General features: G+C 55.3%; 2 protein-coding genes across 2 annotated transcripts in view; one reads left to right on the top strand and one right to left on the bottom strand.

Moving 5' to 3' along the window:
- The first annotated feature begins 419 nt into the window (after positions 1–419).
- Drd4 (dopamine receptor D4) lies at positions 420–4,276 on the top strand. The gene is made up of 4 exons (XM_090348639.1): positions 420–662; positions 2,214–2,326; positions 2,814–3,298; positions 3,566–4,276. The coding sequence occupies exons 1-4, from the start codon at positions 420–422 to the stop codon at positions 3,766–3,768; spliced, it is 1,044 nt and encodes a 347-aa protein (XP_090204765.1). The 3' UTR covers positions 3,769–4,276.
- Positions 4,277–7,346: 3,070 nt separating this feature from the next.
- Deaf1 (DEAF1 transcription factor) overlaps positions 7,347–23,521 on the bottom strand; it is a 33,970-nt gene continuing 17,795 nt past the window's right edge. Inside the window, exons 10-12 of the mRNA XM_090347099.1 lie at positions 21,697–21,944; positions 9,189–9,278; positions 7,347–7,613 (exon numbers count right to left, since the gene is read on the bottom strand). Coding sequence (XP_090203225.1) covers positions 7,509–7,613; positions 9,189–9,278; positions 21,697–21,944 — 443 coding nt within the window. The 3' untranslated portion in view covers positions 7,347–7,508. The remainder of the gene's footprint in view (positions 7,614–9,188; positions 9,279–21,696; positions 21,945–23,521) is intronic.

Here is a 23,521-nt window from a genome sequence, read left to right on the forward strand (position 1 = left end):
GGGTCATGTGGAGGCGGGGACTGCCACGGGCGGGGCGGGGAAGGCGGGCTCGGGGCGGGGCCTGTGCTGGGGCTGCGCCGGGGCCTGAGCGCGGGGCGGTGGCGGGGCGTGGTCAGGGGCGTGGCTGCGCCCGCGAGACGACGGCGGGGGTGGGCCAGGGGCGTGGCTAGCGCGGGGCGGTGACGGGGGCGTGGCCATGGGCGGGGCCCGGGCGGAGCGGTCCGGGGGCGGGGCCTGCTCGCGGGGCAGTGGTGGTGGCGGGGTCCGGGGCGGGCCGGGGGCGTGGCTTGCGCGGGGCGGTGACGGGGGCGTGGCCACGGGCGTGGTCCGGGGCGGGGCGGCCCGGGGGCGGGGCCTGCTCGCGGGGCCGCGTCGGGGCCAGGGCCGGGGCGCAGCCGGGCGCAGCGACCTCGCGGGCAATGGGGAACCTCAGCGCGGGGGTGGCCGGGGGGCTTCTTGCGGGGCGCGGGCCCGGGGCCGCGGCGGCGCTGGTCGGGGGCGTCCTGCTCATCGGGGCGGTGCTGGCGGGGAACTCGCTGGTGTGCGTGAGCGTGGCCTTGGAGCGCGCGCTCCAGACGCCCACCAACTACTTCGTGGTGAGCCTGGCGACCGCCGACCTCCTCCTCGCCCTGCTGGTGCTGCCGCTCTTCGTCTATTCGGAGGTGAGCCCGGGACCCGGCCCCGCCCTGCGTGCGCGCCGCGGGCGCCCACTGCCCCGAGCCCCCAGCCCCAGGAGCTGCGGGCCGAGAAGGTGCCCGGAGGCGGTGCGCTCGCGCCCGGGCCCTGCGCCCTCCCGCGCCGAGGCTCGAGGCTCGAGGCTCGGACGTAGAAAAGCCGATTAGGGCCGGGCCGCGGGGGATGGGAGACCCAGGCCGGCGGGCGGGGGTTTCAGCTGCGGAGCCCAGCTCGGGCGGCGCGGGGCTGCGGCGAGGCGCGGGCCCCCTCCTTCATGGAAGCCTAGCGCCCCGGCCCCGGACCCACCGCGCCCTCCGGGCCGTCCCGCCGCGCGGAGCCGCGCCGGCGTGCGCGCGGCTGGGCTTCCAGAGCCGCGAGGACCGCGGACGCCCGCCCGCCGCGGCGGTCCGCCGGCCCGGGCTGGGCCGAGGCGGGCGCTGTCCCCGAGCTCTTCAGCTCCAAGCCCCACTTCCCGCGTTCCAGGGGTTCACTGGAGATCAGAGCCTCGGGTCCTTCTGCGCCCGGATGGCGTTGGGCCTCGATGCTCGGATCTCAGCCTCCGGAGCCGCCAGGAGGACGGCGAGAGCCACCGCGCCCGCCGCACCCCATCCTCCATCTCTGTGTTTAGAACTAAGTAGAAAGCGGGGCTCGTGTGGAGCCAGGCCCGAGTTGAGCTCCGGCCCGAGCTTCTTTTGCTCGAGGCGGGCGCTGCACCACCGAGCCCAGCACCACGCCGAGGGTTTCCGCCTGTGGTGCTGAGGACTGGACCCCAGGGCTGCTGCACTCCACCAGCACGGCACCAGCAAGCCGCAGGCCAGCCCGGCCGGAGACCCCATCTCCAGTTACCACCAGAAAACCAGAAGTGGAGCTGACTGACCCGTGACGTCCTGGCTTTGACCAGGCGGTGACACCGTCACTCAGCGGCACCTCAGAAACCAGTGTCTAGGGTTGGGTCCGGAGAAACTGGTTTTCTGTCATCGCTTTCCTTAGTTGCCGTCGTCCAGAGGCTGTTTTGTTTTTGTTTTTTTTTTTTTTTTGCTCCAGTCCTGGGCTTGAGCTCAGGGCCTGAGCACTGTCCTTGGACTTTCTCAAGGCTAGAGCTCTACCACTTGAGCCTCAGCACCACTTCTGGCTTTTAGCTATGTATGTGGTACCGAGGAATCGAACCCGGGTCTTCATGCATGCTAGGCAAGCACTTTAACCACTAGGCCAAACTCCCGGCCCCAGAGGCTGTTTTTTTCCTCGGAAAAGGGTCTGGGGGTTCTGTTAGCCCAGGAGACCACTACAAAGCAACAACAAAGAATAACTCCTTGTCCCAGGACCAGGCCCTGTCCTCATCTCGCAGTGGGAACTAGCGAGGGAATGGATCCAAAGCCTTGCAGGGGACACCACTGAGCCCCCAGCATGGCGGAGCCGAGCTGGCGGAGCCGAGCTGGCGGAGCCGAGCTGGCGGAGCCAAGCTGGCAGAGCGAGCACTGAGGCTTAGCCGCTCCGCCCCGGCCAGGCGGGGAGGTCAGCTCTGTGTCCTGCGTGGCCAGGTCCAGGGCGGGGTGTGGCTGCTGAGTCTGCGCCTCTGCGATGCGCTCATGGCCCTGGACGTCCTGCTGTGCACCGCCTCCATCTTTAACCTGTGCGCCATCAGCGTGGACAGGTGAGCTGGGGAAAGGCGCCCCGGGTCGGGCACCCAGCCTCACCCCGCTCATGCCCGACCTCACCCCGCCCCGCCTGTCCCCGTGTCCCCGTCGTCCCCGTCCCTGTCCGGTGTCCCTGTCCCCGTGTCCCCATGTCCCTGTCCCTGAGTCTCCATCCCATGTCCCCGTGTCCCCGTCCCCATCCCTGTGTCCCCATCCCTGTCCCCGAGTCCCTGTCCCCGTGTCCCCTGTCCCCATCCCCGTGTCCCTGTCCCCGTCCCTGTGTCCCTGTCCCTGAGTCCCCGTCCCCGTGTCCCCGTCCCCGTGTCCTGAGTCCCCGTCCCTGTCCCTGTGTCCCCGTCCCTGTCCCTGTCCCTGTCCCAGTGTCCCCATCCCCGAATCCCCATCCCTGTGTCCCCATCCCTGTCCCCCATTCCCCGTCCCTGAGTCCCTGAGTCCCCGTCCCCGCGTCCCCTCACCTTGCCCTCACCGTGCCCTCGCCCCCAGGTTCCTGGCGGTGGCCGTGCCTCTCCGGTACCACCGCCAGGGCCTCCGCCCGCCGCTGCTCCTCGGGGCGGCATGGCTGCTCTCGGCGGCGGTGGCAGCGCCCGTGCTGTGCGGCCTCAACGACGTGCACGGCCGGGACCCCGCGGCATGCCGCCTGGAGGACCGCGACTACGTGGTCTACTCGTCCGTGTGCTCCTTCTTCCTGCCCTGCCCGCTCATGCTGCTGCTCTACTGGGCCACTTTCCGCGGCCTGCGGCGCTGGGGGGCAGCGCGGCGCGCCCAGCTGCGGGGGAGCCTGTGGGGGCGGAGCGGGGGGGACGGGGGGGACACGGGGCTCCCCGGAGACCCGACCCCCGACCCCGACCCTGACCCCGACCCCCACCCCCCGCACGAGTCCCCCACGCCGGCCTGGAGGAGGAGGAGGAGGCGCCCCAAGATCACCAGCCGGGAGCGCAAGGCCATGAGGGTCCTGCCAGTGGTCGTCGGTGGGTTCCCGCCTGGGGCTGGTCCTGGTGGTGATGGGCGGGGAGGAGCAGGGGTGGCTGGCTCAGCGGGCAAGGACGTGGTGATGGATGGGGTGGAACCAGGGTGGCCGGCTCAGAGGGCCGGGTGGTGGTGATGGACGGGGAGGAGTGGGTGGTGGTGGTGATGGGGGGGGAGGAGCGGGTGTGGTGGTGATGGGGGATGAGGAGCGGGGTGGCCGGCTCAGCGGGGTGTCTCGTGGTAATGGCCACTCTCCGGCCCCTCCCCAGGGGTCTTCCTGATATGCTGGACGCCCTTCTTCGTGGTGCACACCACGCGGGCGCTGTGTTCCTCCTGCTGGGTGCCGCCACGCCTGGTCAGCGCGGTCACCTGGCTGGGCTACGTCAACAGCGCCCTCAACCCACTGATCTACACCGTCTTCAACTCCGAGTTCCGCAGAGTCTTCCGGAAGGCCCTGCGCCTCTGCTGCTGAGCTGCCCGCCCTCGGCCTGGCCACCCAGGCAGAGCCTCAGCAAGGCATCGGGCTCCATGGACCCCCTTCTCCCTCCCGGGACGCGCTGGCTCAGGGAGGGCGGTGCTGCGGCCCTGGCTCTGCCCGGGGAAGAGCGACCAGAACCACAGCAGCAGACTCAGCTTCCTTCTCCCTACGGGAGAGTTTCAGGCTCCCTGTCACACCATTCTGAGAGCCTCCTTGAGGGCAGAGCCCAGGGGCTCCTTGGAGGGACCCACACTCAGGCCCAGCTCCCTTCCTCCTATCCAGTGTTTGCCTGTGGAGCCAGGCCCTGGGACAGAATGGAGGCCAGAGAGCCCGAGCTGCCAAGCTGCCCAGTGCTGAGACCCCTGAGAGCGGAGAGCTCTGTCCTGGTAGAGCAGCCTACCCCCCACTGAGCCTCGCCAGTCTTCCTGCTCTGCCTGCCGGGGCAGATGTGGGCAGAGCTGCTGGTGAGAGCTGTGTGGAGCAGTGGTCACGCAGCCATGGCTGGCACCAGGTGCTGTGTGCTCTCCTCAAGACTGGGAGATTGGGGCTAGTGGTGGGGCTCACGCAGCATGCAATGAAGCCCTGGGTCTGATTCCTCCGCACCACATCCACGGGGGAAACGCTGGAAGTGGTGCTGTGGCTCAGGTGGTAGAGTGCTGGCCTTGAGGAAGCCCAAGGACAGTGCCCAGGCCCTGAGTTCAAGCCCCAGGACTAGGGAAAAAAAAATAAAAGCCTGGGAAATTGTGGGCTCTGAGTTCTGTGGCTGAAGGCATAGCCTCGGTGTGCTCAGATGTCCCCAGTGGAGAGGACCGTGAGGATGCCTCCAGCAGGTGGAGCCAGCAGCCACCTCCCCAAGAAAGCCTGAATGGCCCTCCGGGCACTGACTGTGTCTGGGATGCATGTCTGTCTTTCCAAGGATGGAGGCGTCCCAGCCAGCAGAGGGCCTGATACTCGTGGCACTGGAGCTCACTGGGCTCAACTGGTAGGAGCTGAGCTTGGTCCCTGAGGACCTGAGGGCACCAGCTCTGCCAGCCTTGCTGATGCCTGCTGAACAGCTCTGCAGATGTGAAAATAAAGGCAAAGACTCCTGTGAATGCTAGCGGCTCCTCAAAGCTTGACACAGTCCAGGGGACTTCAAGCCCTAAGTACTGGCACCTTGAAATCAGGGTGGCCATGAGCCTTACAGGATACCCAACCCCCACAGGATCTCCTTCGAAGACAAGGGGAGAGGAAGTCACCGCAGTCCCAGAAGCCTGGCGGCCCCACTGCTTCCAAACCGCCCTTGCTGGCGCTCTGGGAGCCCCCACATGCCGCCCTGGGGGCAGGTTCCTGGATACTTTTTCCTTTTTTTCCTTTGCCAGTCCTGGGGCTTGAACTCAGGGCCTGGGTACTGTCCTTGGGCTTTCTTGAGGCTAGCATTAACCCCTTGAGCCACCACACCATTTCTGGCTTTTTCTGCGTGTGTGGTATGGAGGGAGGAATCGAACCCAGGGCTTCGTGGTCTACCACTAGGCCACACTCCCAGCCCCTGGATACTTTCTGTAGGCCGCCTTCTTATCAGCAATGACCTGGACATTTTCACATTCAGGGGACTTGGATGCCGGTGACTTTGCTAGCCCCTTCACTTGTTCCTAGACCCTGCTTCCTTAATGCTCTGAAGCCTAGGGGATGGATGCAGCTCTGCTCAGCTAGAGCCCTAGTGGCTGGACAGGGCCAAGGAAGTCCCTGTAGAGCAGTGGCTTCCTCTTGTCACCAGAGATGGCTTCGGGGAGCAGGGTCAGGGGGCCAGGCTCACTCTAGCAGAAATGAAGTGGGTGACGGTGACGACTTGAAAAGTCCTTCCCTCGGCAGGAAAGTGCTACGAAGAGCCCAGTTCACTGAGGATCACCAGGGATCGGGCAGGGAGCCCCAGATCTGCGGCTTCTCTGCTTGTCCCTCCTTCCTGCCAGGCGCTGGCTGCTCACTGGTGCTTGTCCCTGGAGTCTCGGGCTCTTCCAGGAACAAAAGCTTCCTGGCAGATGTGTGAACCAACTTGATACAAGGACAAAGACTGACATTTCTTTTTCCTTTTTTTTTCTTTTAAACTTTCGAGGCACTGGGTTTGAGCTCAAGGTCTAGCACTACCACTTCAGTTACACTCCCAGCCCTTTCGTACTGAGTTATTTTCAGGCAGGATCCTACCACCTGTGACTACTTACAGGGCTGGGTGACAGGTGGATAGCAGCATACCCAGCCCACTGACCTCAGGCCTTGATCCTCCTTGATCTCCATTCTCAAATGGGAAGGATTATGAGCTGCAGTGCCTGGCAGCCACGGTATAAACCTGGCAAACATACCGCAGAGCTAGTGCGTTAGAGGCCAATGTCAGAGTCACTGCAACTGTTTGGCTTTTGTGCTGGCTCTGGGGCTTGACCTGAAGGCCTAGGCTCAACGCTAGTGCTCTACCACTTGAGCCACAGCTCCACTTTTTACTGGTTGATAATTGGAGATCAGATTCACCTACTTTTCTGCTGGGATTGATTTGAACTGTGATCTTCAGATGTCAGCCTCCTGAATAGATTTGATCCATCTGTAACCAGCTAGAATCACTTTTTTTTTTGCCAGTCCTGGGCTTGAACGCAGGGCTGAGCACTGTCCTTGGGCTTTCTCAAGGCCAGAGCTCTACCACTTGAGCCACAGCACTTCCAGTTTTTTCTATGTATGTGTGTGATACCAAGGAATTGAACCCAGGTCTTACATGCTAGGCAAGTACTCTACTACTAGGCCAAGCTCCTGGTTCCTAGAATCACCATTTTTGAGGCATCCTAAACTGACTCCTGCTCCAGGCCCTCACTGAGCCTGTACCTTCTCTCCACAGCCCAGGGGAGGTCATGAGGATTTTCCCAAACATGAAACAGCCTCTGAAATATTGGTGGCCATGCTAGCAGCTCTCTTGGTCGGTGGTGGAGGCAGATATTGTTCCAGGGCCATCCCAGGCCATGTTCAGCTGCGCAGGGTAACCTCCTCTGATGCACAGGCCCCTCAGGCCTGCTCCTGGAAACCTGCCAGCTCGGGGCTGGGTCACGGCCAGGACTGTACAGGGCTGGCCGTTTCCGTGCATGCAGCAGGCTGCTCGGGCAGTTCAGAGTCCTCTCGGCACTGCAGGCACAGACTGGATGCCAGGGGCTGTGGAGAGGACAAGGGGTCCGTCCCTCAGTAAGTGGCCTCAGCCCTCTCACAGAGCCCTTCTACTTGAGGACAGATCGCGGAGCTTGCCCTCGGTGCCCACAGGCCCTGTCGTGAGCTGGTCCAGGAGGTGACGGTGGCACCACACCTTGCCCTGCACAAGATCCGGAAGTGTGAAGCATGCCATCTGCGTGGCCAGGACGGCACTGTGCTGTGACCCCAGGACCCAGGCGCGGAGGCCAGCTGGCGGGTGGCTGGGGGCTTTATTTACAACTCCACGGACAGACACATCACACGCAGGGATGCTGCCTTGCGTGATCCAGGGAGGAAAGCGCACCACGGCGGCGCGGGCCCTGGCCCACTGCAGCATCCGCCCCCAGCGCCCCCAGCGCTCCTCAGGGCTCCGACAGTCGCTCAACTCCAAGGGCAGGTGGCACAGAGCGTCCTCCTGTCTCCCGTGGGAGTGGGAGTTCGTGTCCAAGGGCACAGCTACTGTGCCTGTTGATAACTTGTCCCGCAAGTTTCTCTGCCTTCTCAGAGCCTGGCTCCAGGCTCAGCTCTGGCCTGGGTCACACGGTGACCTTCTCAATCACACTCTCCTCCACGTGGACTTCATCAGCCTGGACAGTGACTGAGGTGGGCTGGCCGCACACGTGCTGATGGTCTTTCCAGTCCTGGAAGGAAACACACAACAGCCATTTAGGCACAGGGCAGGACACGCGGGCAGGCCAGAGAGGGGCCCAGGCCTTTACCTCCCTCCAGGGGCTCCCTGTGTGTGCTGCCTCCGAGGAGGGGAGCCTGCCCAAGCCATGTGCCAGGGCTATGATCTGGCCTTCCCCTTGCAGTGGATTGCGTAGATAGACAACAGTCTGAGCATAAAAATAAGACTCAGATATGCTCATAGGCTTTCAGCCATTTTTGGTTTTCCATGTAGTGGGGAAGATAAAGCCATAGCCTTCTGCAAGGCAAGCAAACATTCTTCCACTAAGCTCTAGCCCTTCTCTTCAACCAGTCTTTTCGACAAAGAAATTAAACAGAGTGGATGTGGTGGCACACTGTTGCCGATCCTGCAACAACAGAAAGCCTAAAGTGGAAGCACAAGGCAGAGACTCAGCTTGGATCAGAAGAGAGATCATATTTCAAAAATGACCAGTGGGGGCGGGGGGGTTTGGCCTAGTGGTAGAGTGCTTGCCTAGCATGCACGAAGACCCAGGTTCAATTCCTTGGTACCACATACAAGAAAAAAGCCAGAAATGGTGCTGAGGCTCAAGTGGTAGAGCTCTAGCCTTGAGAAAAAAAAAGAACCGAAGGACAGTGCTCAGGCCCTGAGTCCCAGGACTGGCCAAAAAAAAAAAAAAAAAAAAAAAGTTTCATGTCTTTAGTGCCCGGGCTGGCCTTGAGGTTACAGGTGTGAGCCACCACGAACAGCCACTTCTGTTCTTCTTTTTTTTTTTTTTTGCAGGGGGGGGGGGGGGGAGTCATGGGGCTTGAGCTCACGCTGCCCCTGAGCTCTTCAGCTCAAGGCTACCGCCCTACCCTTGGGCCAAGCCCCACTTCCCATTTCCCAGAGGTTAATTGGAGATAAGGGTCTCAGGTTCTTTTGTGCCCGGGGCTGGCTTTGCCCTTGATCCTCAGACTTCAGCCTCCTGAGAGGATGACTGCGTGAGCCGCCTGTGTGTGCTCTGGGGCTGACAGAGCAGCCTTCCCTGGCCTGGTGTGAGGAAGCCACCTCAGGACACTTCCCAGAAGAAATTCCGGTAAACATCATAAGGCTCTACCTGCTCCAGAGCCCTCTGGGGGAGAGTGGGGAAGTTTAGGGGTGTGATGATCTACCTGTCATCTGGTGGCTTAGCAACTCCTCTTTAAAGCCAAACGAGGAGGACAACAGAAATGGTGGCCATCACCCACGTGGCCTCCACAGGCCAGTCAGGCTCAGGGGTAGCACCAGCCCTCCGAGTGCCAGGTGGCTGCGGTCAGGGTCTCACACGGGACTTGTCACAGCGCCAGCGTGACTTCTGGTCTCCGCAGGGCCAGCCGGGAGCCAGTGCACACGTGGAGACGCACAGCCGAGGCCGAGCAGGAAGACGACAGCGAGAGCCGGGCAGTGCGAGAACCGGGCAGTGCGAGAGCCGGGCAGCCAGAGAGCCGGGCAGCCAGCAGGCAGGGGCCGGGCCGGGCTTCCAGACACCGTGCAGCATCCCAGACCCAAGGCGGGGCTCCAGGGCAGAGGCCGAAGGGCAGGGCTTTACCTTGCGCTGGCAGAAGGTGGAGCAGTAGTTGACTTTGTGACAGCCGGTGCACTCACTCATGGCCTCCCGGCCACAGTTCACACAAGACTGCTGCAAGGACAAAGAAGCATCAGTGACACGGATGGGCCCCCATCACCAGCACAGAGGGCCACCGCCAGCTGGACTGGGAGCCCTGTCCCTCCCCAGCGTGGCTCAGACCCACACGTCACCAACCCTTCTGTGTCTGCCACACTGTTCCCAGAAGATCACCACCTCCTCTCCCAGGCTCCTCTCGGGCCACCAGGAGCCCCTGAGCTCTGGCACAGTGACACCCACGCTCCCTGTGCCCACCAAGGCAGCCTCACGCTGCCACTCTGACAAGTGTTTTGTGTACTTCCCCTTTACGAGCATCACTGGCATTTTTCCTTTTATCAGCTGATGTACTGCAGCTTGTCCATGACTCATTCTTACCAAACAGCTGACTGTCAGGCTGGCGGCTCACGCCTGTCATCCTGACTGCTCAGGAGGCTGCGATCCAAGGATCAAGGTTCAAAGCCAGCCCAGTCACAAAAGGACCTGAGACTTTCATCTCCAATTAACCTCCAGAATATGGGAAGTAGGGCTGTGGCTCAAGGGGTAGGATGGAAGTATTGAGCTGACCAACTCAGGGACAGGGCCCAGGCCGAGTTCAAGCCCCATCTCTCTCTCTCCTCTCTCTCTCTCTCTCTTTCTCTTTCACACACACACACACACACACACACACACACACACACACACACACACACACTGAAAACTGTGGCTTTTGGGGCTGGGAGTTTGACCGAGTGGTAGAGTGCTTGCCTAGCATGCACAAAGACCCGGGTTTGAATCCTCAGCACCCCACATACATATAAAAAGCCAGAAGTGGTGCTGTGGCTCAAGTGGTAGAGTGCTTGCCTTGAGAAAGTCCAAGGACAATGCCCAGGCCCTGAGCTCAAGCCACGGGACTGGAAAACAAAAACAAAAACAAAAACTGTGGCTTTTGGTAACAATGACTACTTTCCAAAGTGGAGAAAACCACCTGATAAGACTCAGCGCAGCCAGGCACAGTGGGTCACACCTGTAATTCTAGTTACTCAGGAGGCTGTGATCTGAAGATTGAGGTTCAAAGCCAGCCCAGCACGCAAGTCTGTGAGCCTCTTCAATTAACCACCAGAAAACCAGAAGTGGGGCTGTGCCTCGAGGGGTAGGGTGATAGCCTTGAGCTGAAGAGCTCAGGGATAACACTCAGATCCAGAGTTCAAGTCCCAGGACTGACCAAAAAAAAAAAAAAGACTCAGTGCAGGTATCTGCTGTCACAAGCAGACAAGATAAACCAGACCCCCAGTTTCACAATGCCAATTAAACCAACACTAGCTTTTCCCACATGGTCACAAAGGTTCTGATCTTCACAAGTGGAAAGGCCTTGGTCCAAGGTTTCAGCTCAGTGAGCCATCTGGTAGAAATGAGTGAATTCATGCTAGCATCCCTGTCCAGGAGAGCCCCTCTGAAAGTGGGCCCACAGAGAGGACACCGGCTGACATCCTGACCCTGGCCTACCGTGAGAAGCCTCTGTGCAGGCCCACAGTGGCACACCCGACAAGAGCCGTGGGCCTTGAGGAACCAGGTAGATGAAGTAAGCGTTTGCTCCCTGTGTGTGCTGGGGAGATGCCAGCCCTAAACAGGCCTGAGTGCAAAGACACTGGAAGCCAGTCTGGAGGTGCCCTCGGCGGTGACAAACTCACATGGGGGCTGTGCAGGCCATTGCATCCTCTGCACTTAATTTGCCATTTTCTGAGATCCTGGAAACTCAGGGGAAGACTGCTTTAAAAGCAACATCCACCACGACAACACAGGCATACACCCATTGCACGACGGGTGCCACTTTCCAGGTGACCCCACAGGTCCCTTCGAAACTTCCTAGAAGCCTATAGAAAATTGCAGGCCGGCTGGAGGCTTTCTGTGGCCAGGTCTCAACACAGAGGAAGCTGCTGGCGCAGCCCTTGGGGGCCATGTGTGTGGACATGACGCAGGCGGCCTAGAACCCCAGGGCCCAAGCAGTTTAAATCTCAGAGCAGCTCTAAAGCAACCTGTAGTCAGGGAAGCAGCAGCCAGCCGCACAGGGGCGCATCCCGACGCCACTGCCTTACACAGATGGTACACTGCCCCTCTGCACAGTGCCTGCTGTCACTCGCACACCCAGTCAGTGGAGCGGCCACACGGAGAACGCACGGCCGGGCTCCACGCACTGCTCTGGCCCTGCTCCTTTGGAAACTATACCAATTCTACATGATGGGCAAGGGAGCAAACTTTCCAAAAGGAGTCAACCGAGAACAGAGTGAAGAACCTGGACTAACACCTAGCTTGAGCTTCCCAGCCGCCCACGGAAGGGCTCAAGGCTCATCTCTGCCCAGTGAGTGCTCCACCTTTGCTCTTGGCCTCTGGACGTGGACTTTGCATCACTTGAGCATGCTCAGAGGAGCAGCCTGCAGGGGGGAGTGCAGCTACTTTCCCATTTCTTCCAGGCTGGCCCACACCATGGTCTAGGTCTGCTGTGGGTCCAGGTCCTACCACCCATGCCCATGCAAACCTATGTCCAGGCGGTACAGTCCAGGCCTTGCCGCTTCCTGAATGGCCTAGGAATAAAGGAGTGGAGATTTGCAGGAGGTAGCGGCGTTTTGAAAGCACACCTTTATCAAATCAGTCTTCAGCCTGTGCAGCCTTGTGGGTGGCAGCCAAGTGGTAAAGGCGGCGGCCACAGCTTCAGCCTGGGCTTAGCCCAGAGCAGCCTCTGTACCTCCCAGCTGGGGAGCTGAGCACCAGGCGCCTGGCCTGTTAAAAGCATACAGGGCCATGTGCAGCAGCTCTGACGTGAGACGGCGATTTGGGAGGGTCACGGTTCAAAGCCTCCCAGGCAGTGGGTGAGATCCCTATCACAATAAAGGTTATGGCAGCACCCGTCTGTTATCCCAGCTACAGGGGTGGCATTAATTGGATGGAGATCCAAAATAGCCTAGGCAAAAACACAAGTCCCTATTAGAAAAAGAAAGCAAAAACTTAGAGAAAAAGTTCAAGAACCCAACAGGCTAAGCCCACATCACTGAGGAAGAGGGGGACGTGAACGGGACAGGGACAAATCGCCCATGTAGTGCTCAGAGGCAAACAGTCCCAGAAGGATCGAGACTGATGTCCAGGATGGACCACGGCCAGAGCCACAGCTGTGCTTCCTGGCCGCCGGGCCATCCCCCGAGGGTCTCGCCAGGCTGAGGTCTGAACAGCCTCCATTGCCGGACAGATGGCCTGCGTACTGCAGATGGGCAAGGGTGCAGGCCAGCGTTCAAGGTCCTGTCTCCCGCTCCCCCTAGGAGAACACGGTTCTCTGGGCCCCCAGGTCTGTGCTACGGCCAGGTGACTCGTCTTCCACATGTTCGCCGAGAAACCAGCGATCCTCAGAGCAGCACACACTGCAGGAGCAGGGCGTCCAGGAGGCATGCTGCTCTGAGTGTCCTCCGAGAACGGGCATGGGGCTTCACGGCTTCACCAGCACTGCATCCCATCCCTCTAACGCAGCAGTCCTGCTCTGGGCAGGGAAAGCTGGTGGAAGCCCTGGTGGAGGGGCAGCCAGAAGCCTAGAGGATTCCCCGAAACAGCTGGTCACCAGACATGCCCACCACAGCACAGGAGACCTGGAGTGCGTCACTCTGATCACTCTGTGAGCACAGAGGCTCTGTGTAGTAAGAGAAACACAGCTGACGCATCCGAAGGGAGGACCCAAGCCACTCCATCCATCTGAAGGCAGGACAGCATGCAGAGATAGGTCCAGCCTAGTCTGAGGGCATCTGACTGGGAAACCATTAGCGATCTCTCTCCCTGCTGGTGCTACGTGACTCCCTGGTATGGGAGGAACCTGCTGTGAAGTTATAGCCCACGTTTAGAACTCACGAGTTCCTGGCTCATTCCGCCTACCTGGCCTTCCTCTTGTCCTTCCTCATCCTTCCACACTGCTGGTGTGGATGGCTCCCTCCGGAGGCTCCAGAGACCCTCAGAGCACAGCTGTCGTGCTCAGGTGAATGCGAGGTTCCTGACTGCACTGCCTGCAAGGTCTCAAGGATGGCTCCCTGACACAGGCTGCTCCTGGAACTGTGCTCTGAGCTGCTCAGCAGGTGGGAGGGGTCTCCATGGCAGGGCAGTCCCTCCGAGACCCTGAGATCCAAAAGCATCTGCTCTTCTGTCCTGTTTATCTCTGCAGAACTAATTATATACTATACACAATTTCTATGAATAAAATCAGCAAAAAAAATCCCCTTAATAAGCTTCAGTTGCATTAAGTACAGTGCTTTAAAAAATTATTCTATTGCATTTACTATTTATTATATGCCAATACAGAGAGCAGAAGAATTTGGAGAACAGTAGGGTTGGTAAATATGCCATTAAATTTGATTTTTTAAAAAAATGTGCTGGGGGGCCAGGAGTTTGGCCTAGTGGTTAAAGTGCTTGCCTAGCATGCATGAAGACCAGGGTTCAATTCCTCGGTACCACATACATAGATAAAAGCCAGAAGTGGTGCTGAGGCTCAAGTGGTAGAGCTCTAGCTTTGAGAAAGTCCAAGGACAGTGCTCAGGCCCTGAGCTCAAGCCCAGGACTGGCAAAAAAAAAAAAAAAAAAAATGTGCTGGGACCAGGAATTTAGCCTAGTGGTAGAGTGCTTGCCTACCATGCACAAAGACCCGGGTTCAATTCCTTGGTACCACATACCTAGAAAAAATCCAGAAATGGTGCTGAGGCTCAAGTGGTAGAGCTCTAGCCTTGAGAAAGCCCAAGAGCCCAAGGACAATGCTCAGGCCCTGAGTTCAAGCCTCAGGACTGGCAAAGAAAAAAAAAATGTCCAACAAAACATCAAAGCCTCAGCCCCGTCCTCCCGGAAGCTCCAGGGTGAGGCTTCTGCAGAGCTACCCAGGGGCTCATGTCCCCAGGGGACTTTCCACTTGTGCGTGCAGCGTTTCTCCACACAGAGACAATAACACTCAATGGTATGAAAACATCTTCCTGCTTTCAGGGTCTGGGCTCAAGGAATGAGAACACATTTTTTTATTTACTAACTTATTTTTGTGCTGGTACCAAGGCTTGAACTTTGGATCTTCTACGCTCCACTGGATTTTTTGTTTATAGGGGCATCATACCACTGAGCCTCCAGTGGAAAGTTTTACTGGGTTTATTCAAGATGGGCGTCTCCACAGACTTTCAGCCAAGGCCTGGTTTCAAGTGCAGTCTTTCAGGTCTCAGTCTCCTGACTAGCTAGGGTGACAGATGTGGGTCAGTGGCAGCGGGCTACAATTTTTTTTTCTTCTGCCAGGCCTGGGGCTTGAATTCAGGGCTTGGGTGCAGTACCTGAGCTTCTTTTGCTCAAGGCTAGTGCTCTGCCACTGGAGCCACAGTGCCACCTTCTGCTTTTTCTGAATAGTTTATTGGAGATTAGAGTCTTGTGGACTTTCATGCCTGATCTAGCTTCAGACTGCAACTCTAGATCTCAGCCTCCTGAGTAGCTAGGATTTCAGGCATGAGCTACTGGTCTTAGCTCCTCAGATGCATTTTTTTTCTTTTTTTTTGCCAGTCTTGAGGCTTGAACTCAGGGCCTGAGCATTGTCCTTGGGCTTTCGCAAGGCTAGAGCTCTACCACTTGAGCCACAGCACCACTTCTGTCTTTTTCTATGTATGTGGTACTAGGAGTTGAACCCAGATCGTCATGCATGCTAGGCAAGCACTCTACCATTAGGACAAACTCCTGGCCCCATTTTTTTTTTCTTTCTAGTCTTGGGCTAGAACTCTGGACTTGGACTTTCTCTCAAGGTGACCATTCTACCACTTGAGCCACAGGACCACTTCCAGCTTTTTTTCCGTGTATATGGTACCTAGGAATCGAACCCAGGGCTTTGTGCATGCTAGATGAGCACTCTATCATTAGGCCATGCTCCTGACCTCCATTTCCTTTTCTTCTTACCAGTCCTGGCTTGAGCTCAGGGCCTGAGCACTGCCCCGAGCTTCTTTTCGTCAAGGCCAGCACTCTAGCACTTGAGTCACACCACCACTTCCAGCCTTTTCTGTGTCTGTGGTACTGAGGACTCGAACCCAGGGCTCCATGCATGCTAGGCAAGCCCTCTACCACTACGCTACATTCCCAGTGCCAGCTGCACTTTTAATAGCACCAGTGTTCCAGCAGCTCCTTCAGGGAATAGGACATATTTGTCACTCTGCACAGGCACAAAGGCCACCATGGCCATGCTTCCCTTCAGACCGTGGTCGTCCATCTTGCCCACTTCTCACCCACACTGACAGTTTCACAGTGCATGACGAGGGATCTGAGCTCCCATCTGTCCTTTCGAGACCTTGAAACCATGTCCTGTAAGACCCTCCAGGGCTGGCTCTCAAAGGGTTTGATCTCTAATCTGGAGCCCACCAGAGCTCTATGACAGAGGCTCCTGTCCGCCATATTACAAGAGCCCAGAGAGCTCGTGCCGGCATCTGTGGTCACCCCGTTGCCTCAATCTACAGATAGCTGCCCACAGCCACTGCATCATCCTGACTGAAGCACTGATGTGGTTATACTGGAGACAGGCAGCACGCAGCCTGTGCCTGCACGTGAGGCCCTCTGAAAGCGGGCCAAAGTACTGGCAAGTGCCTTAGCGCCTGTTTACTGCCAGGTGGGGTTTGGAGCTGAATGGCTGTGCTAGAGGGGTCAGCTGGACACTGCGCTGTCCAGACCAGAACTAGGGGTGTGCCAGGCACGACCCAGACAAGGAGCTGGACCCACCGCTGCTCTAATAACATCCAACACTTTTCAGGGAATGAACAAAATGTAACAGAAACAAGTCTCGGCTACCTGTTAAATGACCATGTTTAGTAAGCAGTTAGAAATGATCAGGTATAAGACAAGTCAGAAACAGAAGCTGACAGAAACAAATCCTGAGGTGGCCCCAACGTTTGCACTAGCAGAGACTTGCTCATCTGTAATACTGAGATCTGAGGATGGTGGCTCAAAGCCAGCCTGGACAGAAAAGTCTGTGAGACTTTTTCTCCAATAACCAGCAAAAGGCTACAAGTAGAGGTATGACTCAAATGGTACAGCACCAGCCTTAAGTGAAAAAGTTAAGGGCTTGAGTTTAAGCCACTGTACTGACACACAAAAAAGAACAAAATGTTTGGGAAAGATGAAGTAACAGAGGGGTAACACTGATTGGGATACACTGTAAACATGTACAGAAACATAGCCACGAAATCCCCTGCTAAAGGCTGGTGAAATAATGTACCCACTGTCTGATGAATGTAACTGCAATCCCTCTATACATTATCCTGACAATAAAATAGAATTAAAACATTTCCTGCTGTGTAACTAATGAAAATTAACTAAGGAAAAATGAAATCCTCTCATGTACATCTAATATAAGCTACTTAAAAAAAAAAAAAAAAAAAGAAAAGAAAAAAGCCAGGGGCTGGGAGTGTGGCCTAGTGGTAGAGTGCTTGCCTAGCATGCACGAAGACCTGGGTTCAATTCCTCAGTACCACATACATAGAAAAAAAGCCGGAAGTGGTGCTGAGGCTCAAGTGGTAGAGCTCTATCCTTGAGAAAGTCCAAGGACAGTGCTCAGGCCCTGAGCTCAAGCCCAGGAGTGGCAGTAAATAAATAAATAAATAAAAAGCTGGGCATGGTAGCTCACTCCTGTAATCCTAGCTATTCAGGAGGCTGAGGATCTGAGGATCACAGTTTAAGCCAGCCTGGTCACTAAAGAATCTGAGACTCTATCTCCAATTAATCACTAGAAAACTCAAAGTAGGGGCTATGGCTCAGGGGTAGGGCAGTGGCCTTGAGCTGAAAAGCTCAGGGACAGTGCCAAGGCCCAGAGTTCAAGCCCTAGGACTGGCAAAAAAAAAAAAAAGAAGAAGAAGAAAGAAAAAGAAAAGAAAGAAAAAGACACTCCCAGGTCACGTAACCTAATAAAAAAATCTTCTTGCTTGGGCCTCCTGAGCTGCTTCAATGCCAGGTCAGCTCTTACCACTGAGCTATCCCCCACCTTTTTATTTATGTATTTATCTTGTTGGTTGTGGGGCTTGAACTCTGGGCCTGGGTGCTGTCCCTGAGCTCTTCAAGTCAAGGCTAGCACTCTACCATTTGAGCCATCGTGCCATTTCTGGCTGATTGGAGATAAGGATCTCAAGAAATGTTCTGCCCAGGCTGGCTTTGAACCAAGATCCTCAGACCTCAACTTCCTGTTGCTAGAATTACAGGCATGAGCTATTGTTGCCAGCCCCCACCTCTTTTTATTTCTTGTATTTTGAGATAGAGTTTGCTAAACTTCTCAGGCTGCCCTCAACCCCCTTGGGCTACTCCTGAGTAGCTGAAATTGCAGCTATGTAATGTATATGGCCTTATATCCATATTGTTTTGTTGCCATTTTGTTTTGGGCTGTGCTGGGGCTCTAACCCAGGCCCTTGCCCAAGCCACCAGGAAGGCCCGCTACCACGGAAGGAGGTCCTCAGCCCTGGGGAATGGTTTCTGTCTCTCACTGTCTCATAAGCACTGCTGAACAGCTTAGTGACTTCTCTTTACTGTTGTGCTTTTAGATTTCAAATAATTTCTGTCCGGTTCTCACAGAGTTCGAGCATACCCAGGAGGCAGAAATGCGGGTTCAACAGGAAGGTTAAATGCTATGGACAGCTCTTCAGACAGATTTGAGCAGTGCCAGCAGCTATTTTGGCCGAATAGCATTACTGGACACTAAAACCAACACCAAATGAGTCAGTCTGTCTGTGTGTCTTTCCTTTTCTGCTAGTCCTGGGGCCTCAACTCAGGGCCTGGGCACTGGCTCTGAGCTTCTTTTTAGCTCAAGGTTAGCACTCTATCACTTCAGCCACAGTGCCACTTTTGGCTCCCCCTCTCCTGCCGGGCTCCCCAGTATATGTGGTACTGAGGAATCATCACTCTACCATTAAGCCACATTCCCAGCCCGTTTTTCTTTTTTTCTTTCTCTCTCTCTTTCTCTTTCTCTTTCTTTCTTCCTTCCTTCCTTCCTTTCTCAGTCATGAGCCTAAGATAACTGATCCTGAGCTTCTCAAGGCTAGCGCTCTATCATTTGGAACCACAGCTCCACTTCCGGTTTTCTGGTGGTTAACTGGAGATAAGAGTCTCATGGAGGGGCCGGGAGTTTGGCCTAGAGGTTAAAGTGCTTGCCTAGCATGCATGAAGACCCAGGTTCGATTCCTTGGCACCACATACATAGAAAAAAGCCGGAAGTGGTGCTGAGGCTCAAGTGGTAGAGCTCTAGTCTTGAGAAAGTCCAAGGACAGTGCTCAGGCCCTGAGCTCAAGCCCAGGACTGGCAAAAAAAAAAAAAAAAAAAGAGTCTCATGGACTTTAGTGCCCAGGCTGGCTTTGAACTTCCATCCTCAAATCTCCGCCTCCTGAACAGCTAGGATTACAGGTGTGAACATCACACCCGGCTTTTCTTTTCTCTTGGTGAGGGTACCAGGGCTTGAATTCAAAGCCATGTACTATAAACTCTTGCTCAGCTCTTCTGCTCATGGCTAGCACTCTACCATGACTCCAGTGCTGGCTTTTCGGGGGAGGAGGTGTTGGCACTAGGGCTAAACTCAGGTCCTAGGCACTGTCCCTTAGCTTTTTCATTCAAGGTGGGAGCTCCATTTGAGCCACAGCTCCACTTCCAGCTTTTTGCTGGTAACTGGAGATAAGAGTCTCACAGACTTTCCTGAGAGGTTGGCTTCAAACCAGATCCTCAGTAGGATCCCCTAAGTAGATAGGATTACAAGAGTGAGCCATTAGCACCCAGCTCTGTTCTGGCCTTTTGAGTTCTTTTGGAGATAAATTCTCAACAATCTGTCCTCTTGGGCTGGCTTCAGATCAGGTTCAGACCTCAGCCTTCTGAGCGGCCAGGATTACAGGTGTAAGCCACTGGTGTTCAGCCAAATCAAGTACATCAGGAATACTCACCAAGAAAGAGAACACTCTTAGGCATGAAATAAGTCCAGTCTCATTCATTTAAAAGCACAGCATTAATTCCCACACTGAGGATGGTTGGGATAGGAGGATCACAGAGACGCTGTCTCAACACAACAGTAAAATATATTTAAATTATTCCACAGCATAGTATCTCCTAGAGACAAGAAGGGAAGAAGGGGCTGAGGGTTTGGCCTAGTGGTAGAATGCCTGCCTAGCATGCACAAAGACCTGGGTTCCATTCCCTGGTACCACATACACAGAAAAAGCCGGAAGTGGTGCTGTGGCTCAAGAGGTAAGAACTCTAGCCTTGGGAAAGCCCAAAGACAGTGTTCAGGCCTTTAGTTCAAGGCCCAGGATTGGCAAAACAAAACAAAACAAAAAAGTGATAAATCTATAGGATGGGGATATGCCTCAAGACGAATACTAGCCAAGCAAACACCAGGCCAAGTTCAAATTCCAGTATTCCCCCTCCCAAAAAAACCTACAATATCTTCCACACTTTGAAATAATCCAAGTCAAAATACAAAAAAAAAAAAAAAAAGCAGACCTACATGGAGCTATGAGTTGATTTTAACAAATATCCCCAGGCGACTCAAGTGAAGATAGAGCTGCTTCTGCAGATACTGCTGGAGCCGCCGGAGGAGGGACACAGACGCTCGAAGGCTCTGCTGGACACAAGTTAGGGAACAAGGCCAGACAGGTACACACTAGTCCTGGCGTGACATTCTCCGAGGTGGGAACTGACTTCTGCAGACAGAAGAGGCGATAGGCTGATGGGAGGAGCCTCGTGAGAGGGTCTCCAGTGACTGGTGTACCCAGTCTCCCTGACCGCGTGCGAGGGTTCAGGCCTCACTGTGCATAAACTTCACCTCTCATTTTAAGAGTCCGTAAACACACAAAAAACATGGATAGGACATTATCTCTGGACATCAGGATGAAAGAATTTTTTTCTTTTTAATAAGCTTTTGCTGCCCAGATGTCGGCATGGATTATGTGTTAACCTAGAGCTGCAGAGAGCATCCGTGCGCAGGCTGGCAAATCAAAGCCCCACCTAGTGCTGCCAGGCAAGCATTCTCTATCTTCAGAGTAGAAATCCTGGTAAAAGAGCAGAAACTACTCTTTTTTTCCTTGAAAACAAATTCATTTCCTATTAAAAACATTCAGTCAGGCACAGGATGCCTGTAACCCCATCTACTGAAAAGGCTGAGATCTGAGGACCAAGGTTTGACAATAGCCCAGGCAGCAAAGTTCACAAGACTGGTTTGTTTGTTTTTTTTTGGCCAGTCCTGGGGCTTGAACTCAGGGCCTAGGTACTGTTTCTAAGCTTCTTTTGCTCAAGGCTAGCACTCTACAACTTGAGCCACAGTGCCACTTCTGGCTTTTTCTATCTATGTGGTACTGAGGAATTGAACCCAGGGCTTCATGCATGCTAGGCAAGCAGTCTACTGGTAAGCCATCTTCACAGCTCAAGACTCCTGCTTCTAACATTTACTACCCAAACAGTCAAAGTGAAGCTGCTTAGGACTTAGGTTCTTAGTCCTCCATCTAAGACCTTGGACAAAAAGAAACCCAAGAGGACTGATGGGAGCCGATTGTGGGGTCAGGCTGACCCACAGATCAGTATCGCTTAAGATAAGCACCAGGGGAGATGAGCTGTTATGAAAAATAACTTGTACCATGATGGGTGACACCATGCTTGTGCACTTTGGGCTGTGTCCACAGTAGTGTGAACTTTCTGGCTTTATCACTTCTTGCTGGACTGTTATGTCTGAAACTTGCTCATTGTTTTGTACGAAGTAACCCCTGGATGTTTCCTGTTTCTAAGATAGTGTATAAGACTGGAACTAAGAATAAACGGGGCTGCAGTCTTAACCTGTAGTCTTGGACTGCAGTCTTGAGCTGCACACCTCCCGACCCCATCTGTTTCTAGTCGTTTTCTTCTCATCCTCACACCTTAAATCAGGAATCCCACCCTGTTGCCAGCGGGCCCCAGCAGACTGAGGTACAACTCTGAGGCAGAACAGTTGCCTGACAAGCTGAGGCCCAGACACTAGAGGAAGCCATGGGAAATCTCATGGTCACGAAGCACTGTGACCTTCCGTCCAGGATGCAACTCATTTGTGCAGGAGGCTGACCTGCCCGAAAACCCTCAGCACTCACACATCTCTCTGTACTCCAGCTGCATTAGATGATGCCTGTCTGAATTTGGATCTCTCATCCACTACATCAAGATAATGCAGAAGTACAGACTCCTGGGAGCAGCACGCACTGCTCAAAGAGAAAGGCTCATGTGAACAACAATAAGCCTTTCCTTCGGAAATAAGCCCATCTTATCCCCACCCCACGCCCAACCCAGTCAGGAAAGCCGCGCTGGTGGCAATTCTCCAGGGTCTCCATCTCTGGGACAGTAAAGCTGTGAGCCTTGTTGGCCAGTGTGGGACTCACAGGCTGGCCAGGGCCTCCAGAGGACAGTGGGCACAGCCATAGATCGGAGCTCATGTTACCTCTTTCCGCTCGGTATCAGCCTGCATTCTGGCCTGGGTCGCGGCGGCCTCACGGCAGGAGCTGGCCTGCTTGGCCTGTTCAAACACTGTCTTCAGCTGCTGTGCAGTGTTGAGCAGAGAATTGACCATCTCTTCCAGGTATAGCCAGCTTCGCTGTTCTGACATCTCCAGCCCATTGACCACCGTGGGGGAGACGGCTTTGGTGGGGGTGGAAGGCGGCACTGCTAGGGCAGGCAGGGAGGTCAGGACTGGAATGTGTAGAATGGGGGATAAACCGAGATATTAGCAAATTCCAAGCCTCCAGACAGCCAGCACTGAATGCGCTCACATGTGGGGACACATGGTGAGGGCACCAGCAGGACGACTGCTGCCTGATGCCGCTCCAGCACAGTCAAACCATCCTGTCACCTCATGTACACCCCACATTCTTAGCACTGCCAGCAAAAAGCCCCACAGGGCCCAGACACAGGTCAAGAATCGCCCATTCACAGATGAGAGGAACTTCAGGCTGGACGGTGCCGGGGAGTGGGCTGGCCACGAAACAAGGACTAACCGGAATCTGCTTCCTTACATGTCAGAGGAAGGGAAACTACGCTTCTCCTGTTTTGTTTGACTTTTGGCTTGTGTGTGGTTTTGTTTCTTTGATTTTTGAGACAGGATCTCCTTTTATAGCCCAGACGGGCTCTGAACTCCCAGTCCTCCTGTTTCAGCTTCCCAACGGCTGGGATTACAGGTGTGTACCCTCACCAGAGCTGTCAGTAGCAGTTCTGTCCCCTGCAATAAAGCAGGGCCCTGAGTCCACAGGGTGAGAGTGGCAGGTGTGAGATGCAGGCCACCCTCACCCAGGGGCACGCCACCCTCAGCAGGGTAAATAGATAGAGCTCAGGGTCGAAGAGGCCTGGAGCCACAGGAGCTGACGCCACAGCCCCCAGGTAAGGCCCACTCCATACAATGTAGACGGTTTGGAGGCAGGAAGGGAAATGCAAAGTCGGCTGGGCTCAGGGACATGTGCAGTCCTCTGCAGCTGAGGACCTTCTATCCCAGGGGTGCAATCAAGACCACGGCCGTTGATGCGCCTTTCCCACCTTCCTTGTTTCCAGGGAAAGCATAGTTTAACAAAATGAATAGTATCTGCAATTTACTCTCCAACAGCTCATGGGAGAGAAAGTTCCTTGTTCATCTTGATCTTTTGTTGTACAGCTGAGATAATTTCTACAAAGAAGTTCTTAAGCTGGACACTGCTAGTTCATACCTGCAATCTTAGTTCCTTAGGAATCTGAGATCTGAGGCTCACAACTCAGAGCCAGCCAGGCAGGAAAGTCTATGAGACTCTTATCTCTAACTACTAAAAATCCAGAAGTGGAGCTGTGACTCAAGTGGTAGAGCACAAAATCTCAAAGACAAGCTCCATTCTCTGGGTTCAAGCCCCAGGAATAACATGCGAGTGCATGCACACACACATACACAGAAGCTAACAAGGCTCCTGAGACAGGGTTCCCTGCTGAGTACCATAAAGAGCAGTGAGCAAGCCACCGACACACAGGCCTTCTGCAAAGCCCAGTCCAGGCAAGGACACCGCGTAGCCTTCCACGGACGTGGGAAACAAGTGGAAGAGGAGGCTGGACCAAGGCACAGCCTGAGTGAGCCTAACGGACAAAAGACTTTGACCAAAGGGAGCAGTCAAGATGAGAGGTAATTTTTTTAAAAAGCAAGTTTCTTATATTGTTTATATACTAAAAAAACCTAAAAAAGCAAGCCAGGCACTGGTGGCCCACACCTGTCATCCTAGCTACTCAGGTGGCTGTGATCTAAGGATCATGGGTGA

Source organism: Megascapheus bottae, chromosome 16, assembly GCF_031878675.1.
Source record: "Megascapheus bottae isolate mThoBot1 chromosome 16, mThoBot2.hap1, whole genome shotgun sequence".
Taxonomy (NCBI): domain Eukaryota; kingdom Metazoa; phylum Chordata; class Mammalia; order Rodentia; family Geomyidae; genus Megascapheus; species Megascapheus bottae.

Excerpts from the sequence above, each read along its gene's own strand:
- Drd4 (XM_090348639.1), top strand. The coding sequence starts at position 420 with ATGGGGAACCTCAGCGCGGGGGTGGCCGGGGGGCTTCTTGCGGGGCGC. Across the intron at positions 2,327-2,813 it reads TGCGCCATCAGCGTGGACAG|GTTCCTGGCGGTGGCCGTGC; the intron begins GTGAGCTGGGGA and ends CCTCGCCCCCAG. Across the intron at positions 3,299-3,565 it reads GGTCCTGCCAGTGGTCGTCG|GGGTCTTCCTGATATGCTGG; the intron begins GTGGGTTCCCGC and ends GCCCCTCCCCAG.